The 8517-nt window shown below is 34.4% G+C and overlaps 2 protein-coding genes across 3 annotated transcripts; both read left to right on the top strand.

The window, feature by feature from the left end:
* Positions 1-957: 957 nt before the first annotated feature.
* LOC113702853 (uncharacterized) lies at positions 958-6714 on the top strand. Of its 2 annotated transcripts, none has more exons than XM_072060836.1 (2): positions 958-1662; positions 4213-6714. In XM_072060836.1, the coding sequence occupies exon 2, from the start codon at positions 5183-5185 to the stop codon at positions 6683-6685; it is 1503 nt and encodes a 500-aa protein (XP_071916937.1). In that variant the 5' UTR covers positions 958-1662; positions 4213-5182; the 3' UTR covers positions 6686-6714. The 2 variants fall into 2 exon arrangements, with proteins under 2 accessions (XP_071916937.1, XP_071916938.1); XM_072060837.1 differs by lacking the exon at positions 958-1662 and adding an exon at positions 2619-3207.
* LOC140012745 (uncharacterized) lies at positions 4241-4954 on the top strand. The gene has a single exon (XM_072061039.1). It carries the CDS (start codon positions 4241-4243, stop codon positions 4952-4954), a length of 714 nt encoding a protein of 237 aa, XP_071917140.1.
* Positions 6715-8517: the final 1803 nt, after the last annotated feature.

Genomic DNA, 8517 nt, shown 5'->3' on the forward strand with positions numbered 1-8517 from the left:
ATCCATCACTGGCTAAATTCCGCATCCATCGCTGGGTATGGCGGCTGTAACACCTTTATCTCAAATTTCCAAATACCAAACTTCGTTGTACAAAAAATTTGACCCACTTGTTGAAATTTTGACGATAGTACTGTTGCAGACTCCGCTGTTAAGAATATAATTAAGCCATGAGGGGGCTTGTTAATTTGGACTTGGATTTGCGGATAAAAGTGTGGTACGAAACAATTAATTATCCGTCCTACACATGTTAATCACATTGATGTTGTTTAGAAAAGTGTAAAGGTTAGGTTTTTATCATCTAATTGCTTTTTTGAGCATGTTTTGCATGCCCTGAGCCGCTGCGAGAGTAGGATTTTTTGTGTTGATAATTTTGTCCACAAGGCTTAGTAAATCCTGACTTGAACGTTTTCAGTATTTCTTTTCATTTCTTTTCTCTTGTTTAATTTGTTTCTTTTTTCATTTTTTGTATCTTTAGTTTTAGAGGAAAGCTAGGAGTCCAATGACTATTTTCGATATGGAGCCTTTTTTTGATGAAAGATAAAATTTCATTCCATTAAATAGCACTAATGGCAGAAAAAACACTGAAAATGTCACAAAAACACTTAATCTGAAAAATTACTAGATTTAATATATTTATAAAATACCATCAAATGTGCTATTCAACTTGTTTAAGCGCAAAGTTGATGCTGAGATCTGATGAAATAACCCAAGAAATCACAGATCTGATAGATTTGCAAAAACATTTTTAGATCCAATAAACAAACAGCCAAAAAAAAAAAAAAAACTAGTCAGCTCCAAAAAACTAATTGTACTTTCAATATTTTCAATATGGAACTTGGATTTTAAGTTTATAAAATATTGAAGTATCTGATACTACTTTTGTCCCAAGTATGAACTACTTGGTAGTTTTTTTTTTGGTGTCTTATAGAGCTCTAGGGGGTCGTAACCCCTATACAATCAGCTCCAAGTAGCTCTAGTTTTTTTTTTTTTTAAATTACTTTATTTCAAAAGAAGGATGAAATACATGCTAGAAAACCAAGCGCTAGAAAACTTCTACACTCTAACTCTACGCAAACTTGGGACCCCCATCTGATCAAGAATGAAATCCCCCCTCACCAAACGAGGCAACTCCCGCAAAGAATCGTACGTCAGAATCGTCCCTGAGTCTGCTCCAATGTTTGCAAGGCGATCAGCCGGTTTATTCGCTTCCCGAAAGCAGTGAGAGACCTTACTGACGAACCTTTTGGCTCTTAACAGTTCCTGTAAATCCCCCTGCAACTGCCACGGACACCGAGACTTCCCTTGGAGGATCTGAACCAGAACCAATGAATCAGATTCTAACTGTAAATCAGAATACCCACGATCAATAGCCAACCTCACACCAAAAATCAACGCCTTCAATTCAGCCTGTAAACTTGTCATCTCCCCAAAGAAACATGAGTACCCCAAGATAAACTTTCCTTCCGAGCACCTAAGCAACCCCCCACCTCCACTCACTCCCGGGTTCCCCCGAGAGCATCCATCCGAGTTCAGTTTGACAATATTGTGAGCTGGGCAGCTCCACAGCACAACCAAGGTCCTGACCACCCTCTGCAGGCCAGCCACCATCCCGTACCAACCCGGCCAATCATAAACAGAGAGAGCCAGGCGTTTAAATTTAAGGTGGAAAATATCCCTGAGATCCCCAAGTAGCTCTAGTAATTCCTCTGGTGGATACCGTATTGCTTGGTAGTTTTCATTTTGGTTGCTATGAAATTTAGATTTGCTTATTCTCTGTTCTTATAGAAAACTAAAGTTATTTTTCCTTTAAAACTCTTTATTAGCTTTATATCCCATGCTAAGCATGGAATTATAAATACTTGAAAACAATTTGAATTTTCAAAATAAAGTAAGGATTTAGGCATTTAATTTTATGACCCATATTATATTGAGATTTGAAGTTTGAATTTAGTAAACAATAGCCACTGGATATCATCAATCAAATTTATTAAAAATTTTAATAATCTTAGAAAATGATTAGAAACATCTGAATTGGAGAAAGATATATATATATATATATATAGATTGATTGGTTCCAATGATTAAATCTTAAGCTTCATTTCTTTGCCTATTAGTTGTTTTACGTGGATGAAAGTTTAGGTAGATTTTCCACGTCAAAAGCCCGATAAAATATTAAAATTTTTTACCTTATCCTTTAAACTATAAAAGAATCGGAAATCATTGCCACTTCATGTTGAAAGTATTACAATGAACTGCCAAACAAAGTAACAAGAATTGGTTTCAAAACTTGATTGTATATCACTTTTCTTTAGACTTTATTTGTCTGGTATAATGTGTAATAACCTTGGACAAATATTCTTTAGAATAAAATGAAGTTTGTTTATATTAATCTCTTGCAAACTATGGAGTGCTTTTGAGAAAATTCAAAATAGTAGAAAAGTGGTTTTCTACCGCAAAGCACTCTTTACTTGACTTTTTTATGTAGGAGAGATTGTTTAAAATACAAATGAATTTAATAAATACTTGTATGAATAGATTCAAGGTATTATGTACAAATTCATGTACTTTAATTTATGCATCACATGATTGTATGATCAAAGACATGAATGTATCCTTACATTCAAGGATTCCCACATATATGAATATATTCATGAATGAATATACATTTATCACAATGTATGCACATCTTAAAATTATTTGATTCATAATACAATACATATATGTACATTCTAAAATCACTAGATACAAATTTTGAAAATTTCCAATACTTCAGCTCCTGAAGATTATCATCAGGGGCGGAGGGAAGGGGGGGCAACCGCCCCCCCTCCAATTGTTAAAAAAAAAAATTTCTAAGTAAAAAAAAAATTATTATTATGTTTTGCCCCCCCAAAAATTAATCAAAAAATTCACTTTGCCCCCCCAAGGGCCCAAATAATAATATTTGAAAGTCCAAATAACAGAGAATTATTTTTTTAACGTATGAAGTGCAAAGAAAAGATAGCCCATTAGTTAACTTGGCAATTGACTGCCACAATTCTTCTTCCTAAGTAGAAACGTCAAAGTAGAAAATAGAAACGTCAAAGGCTTGGGCCCCGAAGAACTTTCTCCTGTGAAGGCTTGAAGAAACTTTCTCCTGTGAAGACCTTCCCCCGCTGGCTAAGGATTGTACATTTGTACCATTGCATTTTGCATGGTCTAGCTGTCTAGGTAATTTTTTTTTTAACAATTGGAGGGGTGTAAAACAATTTTTTTTTTTACGTACAAATTTATTTAGTAAAATGTGGGTGTAAAAAAGTTCGCCCGCTAGTTGTTTGATGAATTGATCGAGAAGGACTTGTATTATTTTTCGTACTTGTAGCATTGAGTTTTATTGGGGAAATAACTTGTCGCATTGAGTTTTAGTTTTCTGCTTGTCATTTTACTGAATTTATTTTTTTTCCCACCTTTGTGAATTGTGTGTGTTTGGTAGGAACTATAAATTGAGTTTCAGTTAATGCAACATTAAAAAGTTGTTGCGTTTTGCAGCTGCAGAGCTGAGCTTGAGTTTCCTTTGGCGGGAAATGGAGTCTTGTCTACTTATGACCCATTGGTGTAGCCTTGATGAGTTTAAGTAGTCTATTTTGCACATTTAATGTTGGAACCATCTGCCATTTTTCGTGTGTCTGAAACCTTTCTTGGAGCCGCACAACAAATGATCACCATGAAGTAAATTGGAAGTGGAAATCATTTATTAGGGAAAAAAAATAATAAGTGATGTGACTTGGACAACTTTGACAAAGGGCTCATGTTTGTAAAAAAACATGGTAGCTTAAGAAAAACCAGTGGTACTTGAGTTGCTTTCAAGTTTCACTGAGAAATTAATTTTCTGGAACGTATAAATTGCATTCATGAGCCTGGCATGGATACTTTTACTGGCATGGATAGTTATTGATTATTTTTCGGATTACAGTAGTTGATGAGTTCAAGTAGGTGTTAGTTGTTCAAGTTCAGCCGATTTAATAACAAGCTATGAAAACTTCCTTGAGATATGTTTGAAATGAGAACTTGTTCTGCTCTAATGGAGATCTTTTATCATTTGTTTGCATTTTATTATTGAATAATACTTTGTGCATGTCACTTATGTCTACTTAGGTTGCAAATGTTCTTGCTGCTTTTATTCCATCTCTATAGGCCATAATCAGCATTTCTCAATCAATTTTATTTCGATTGCAGGTTGTTGTTTGTTGCAAATATAGTGGTAATGGCCAACAGGACAATTGATTCTTTTTTCAAGAAAAGACGTCTAGAACCAAGTGGAAGTGGTGAAATTCCTTATCCTCTTCGTGATTCTTCTCCTAAGCATCAAACAAAGAAATTTTGTAGAGCTGAATCATTAGAGTTTGATATTTCATCCATAGAACGTGATCCTGGAAAGAGAAAATCCATTTGGGAATATCTAGAGCATCAAAGGGATGAGGTACGGAGAGCATATATTAAGTTTGGGCCATACCAACCTGAGCTTCCGATTGAATCAATGGTTGTTGACAAGAAGGGCCGACGTTTCCTTTTCTCTTGGTATAAATTGTTTCCAGATTGGTTGGAATTTTCTCCAACAAAGAATGCTGCCTTTTGTCTTCCTTGCTCACTTTTTTCCAAGCCAACGGACCGTTTTGGATCAATGGCCTTCACAACTAGTGGATTTAGATCATGGAAGAAGGTAAATGATGGAAAAAATTGTGCATTTTTAAATCACATTGGAAAAGATCCTAACTCATCACACAAAGTGGCAATGCAATGCTATCATGATTTGGGAAACTCATTGCAACATCTTGACAAAATTATTGAGAAGCAAAATTCTGAGCAGGTTGCAAAAAATCGGTTGCAACTTCAAGTTTCCATAGATGCTGCAAAATGGTGTGCATTTCAAGCGGTGGCTTTTAGGGGTCATGATGAAAGTTTAGATTCTAACAATTGAGGTAATTTTATTGAGTTGATCAAGCATGTGTCTTCTTATAATGAAAAAGTGGCTGCTGTGGTTCTTGATAATGCTCCTCGAAATGCATCTTATACTTCTCCTACGATCCAAAAGGAGATATTGTCCATTTGGTCGATCAAGATACAAAAGCATATTCGAGAGGAGATTAGTGATTCAAAATTTTCTATACTTGTTGATGAGGCTCAAGATAGATCAAAAAGAGAGCAAATGACTATTGTTCTTAGATTTGTGGACAAGCAAGGCTATATTCGAGAGAGATTTTTTGACATTGTTCATGTGCACGAAACCAATTCCTTGACTTTGAAGAAGGAGATATGTGATGTCCTTTCTCGCCATAATCTTAGTGTGCAAAACATTCGTGGCCAAGGATATGATGGAGCTAGTAACATGCGTGGAGAATGGAATGGACTGCAAGCATTATTTATTCAGGAGTGCCCTTATGCATATTATATTCACTGTTTTGCTCATCGACTGCAATTAACATTGGTAGCAACATCTCAAGAGGTAATTCCTGTGGAACAATTCTTTACAAACTTATCTCTTCTCATAAATTTAGTTTCATCTTCTTGCAAACGGGTGGACCAACTTAGAGTTGCTAGAGCTGCTAGAATTGCTGAATTGATTGCTATTGATGAACTTGAGACTGGTAGGGGTCAGAATCAGATGGGTACCTTAAAACGGCCAGGGACTACAAGATGGGGGTCTCATTTTAGTTCTATCTGTAGCTTATTCACAGAATATGAAGACATTTGCTCTGTCCTAATTGATGTTATCAATTATGGAAATACATCAACTCAAAGAAGTGAAGCTGACAGAGTTTATGATTTCATGACATCCTTTGATTTTGTTCTTGTTATGCATATGATGAGGGACATTTTAGGATTTGCACAAGTACTTTCTCAAGCTTTACAATGCAAATCTCAAGATATTTTGAATGCCCTTAAATTGGTTTCAGTAACAAAGGATCGACTTCAAAGTTACAGAGATAATGGATGGAATGAATTGTTCACCAATGTAAAGACATTTTGTGATGCACGAAATATAGAGATGCCCGATATGAATGTCATTTATAAAGCAGGTCGAGGAAGAATTCGAAAACAAAATGATCCAATTACCATGGAGCATCACTACAGGATTGATGTGTTTTTGGCAACGGTTGATTCTCAAATACTTGAAATGAAGAATAGGTTTAAGGAAGATGTAATAGAGTTGCTTATTCTTAGTTCAGCATTGCACCCCAAAGATAATTTTCAGGCTTTCAATATTGAACAAATTTGTCAACTTGCAGACAAGTTTTATTCAGCTGACTTCACAGATCAAGAGAAGTTACACTTAAGAACTCAATTAGAGCTTTTCCAGATTGAGTTTTCCTGTAATTCTCAGCTTCAAAATTTGTCATCACTTCAGGAGTTGTGCCAAGTGTTAGCGAAGACAAGAAAGTCAATGTGCTATACTCTTATTGATAGATTGATTCGTCTTATTTTGACTCTTCCTGTTTCAACAGCTACAACAGAGCGTGCATTTTCTGCTATGAAAATCATCAAGACTTGTTTGCGTTCTAGGATGGAGGAAGACTTTCTTGCCAACTCTATGATAATGTATATTGAGAAAGAAATTGCTAGAACTTTTGATGTAAATTCAATCATTGATGACTTTGATAAAATTAAAAGTCGTCGTGCACAATTTCATATGTCCCACACAGTCAAATAGATTTGTAAATATGATGATATTTTTGTATATGTGAAGCGTATAAGTAATTTATATAAGGTTGTTTCTAATCTTGTGGTATATATGTTCACATTATATTTTTTTTGTAAATATATTTTACTTTCATTGTTATAGACTCGCCCCCCCAAAGTTAATTCCTAGCTCCGCCACTGATTATCATTCATGTGAGTTTCACATGAGCAATAATGGTCTTAAGGGATTCTTCTAAATTGTGATCATGTGGGAGGATCAATTAATCATATTATAGAGACAGTTCATTTATATTTTTTATTACAAAAAAGAGTTTCAAATTTTGAATTATGTTCCAATGTATGGTTAAGTGAATTTGATGGCAGGAAAAACTCTAAATACTGTCCTTCGACCATTAGACCAACCTATGGTATACCTTTATGTTGTCAATTCAACTGTTTTTTCTTTTAGTAATTTACAGAAGGTGAATTGAGTTTGATTTTTGGAGTTGATTAGTTCTTATAATTTGAGAAGGGAAAACGTGTCACAAATTAAAGAGAGTACTTGTTACAAACATATCTTATTATACTATATACACTTATACATAAAGAGGGAGGGAGGTGAAGGGTGTAAATAAATTGTATCATTTAATGTATTGTCTAATCTATCCTAATTTCTAAAGGCAATTGTACCATTTTAACTACCCACCTCCTTATGCTGCAAAGGCCGCGGTTGAGTTATTGTTGGATCTACATTTGCACATGATTATCCTTGAGGGTGATTGTCTAAAAGTCGTTAAAATGCTTCAAACTACAGAGACACATGCATCAGCTTGTGGAATGCTGGTCGATGATACTCTCATAGATATACAAAGCTTTGCAGCATGGGAAGCATCATGGGTGCCTAGACAGCTGAACAATGTTGCGCATTGTGTTGCTAAATATGCTTGTTCTATTTCTAATGGCTGCATATGGAGGGACTTCCCTCCAGATTTTATTGTTACCGCGCTTGCTGCGGACATCATCTCAGATTAATAATATTTTTTGTCACTTTCTATCAAAAAAAAAAACTACCCACCTCCTTACAACCACACCAAATCTGTTGAATTAACTACCACTTCTTTAACAAAAAACTACCATTTTTCTAAAATACTAAAATGTAGTTGAACTATTTAAACTATTACTTTCCAACAAAAGAATAATTCTAATATTTTTTGGTATCTTTTTCTTAGTTGTACACACATTAGGTGTACCTCAACCACTAGTCAATAATAATGTGTAACGAAGAAATGAAGTTTTAGTTCCCAATCTTCAATCTATATGCTGTTTTAGTTCTTAAAGTTTTGGTAAAAGTAAATTTGGCCCTCAATGTTTAGCAACTGTACAATTTTAGTCCCTAACATTTTGATAAGAGCAAATCTAATTCTCAAATTTTCCAATTTAAAGCAGATTTACGACATTTGAAGATTTTTTTTTCCAAATTACAGAAGGAATTTTCATGTCTTGATATGTGTCCATGAAATTAAATTTCAAAATAAAGAAGCAAAACAGTAGCTAACTTTGTACAACAAGAACTAATAACTACGATGCTAATTAATTAACTAGCAAAAAGAAGAAAATTTTTTGCTTGAGAAACTAAAGGGCAATAAATTATATGGCCCTCAAATTATTAAGTTGGCCAACTTTTAGTCCTTCAACTATTAAGTGCACATTTTTATCTCTCGAACTTGTAAAAGGATATATTCTCCACCCTTTTAGCTAGGGATAATTTTATAAACCTCCTAGAGATTTATGTTAATATTACTTTGCATCTCTAAAGTTTCAAAAAAATATCAATAACCTCTCCTAAAACCATACTTTTTTGTA

Source organism: Coffea arabica, chromosome 8e (assembly GCF_036785885.1).
Source record: "Coffea arabica cultivar ET-39 chromosome 8e, Coffea Arabica ET-39 HiFi, whole genome shotgun sequence".
NCBI lineage: Eukaryota > Viridiplantae > Streptophyta > Magnoliopsida > Gentianales > Rubiaceae > Coffea > Coffea arabica.

Coding starts and splice junctions, on each gene's coding strand:
- LOC140012745 (XM_072061039.1), top strand. CDS start 4,241: ATGGCCAACAGGACAATTGATTCTTTTTTCAAGAAAAGACGTCTAGAA.
- LOC113702853 (XM_072060836.1), top strand. CDS start 5,183: ATGACTATTGTTCTTAGATTTGTGGACAAGCAAGGCTATATTCGAGAG.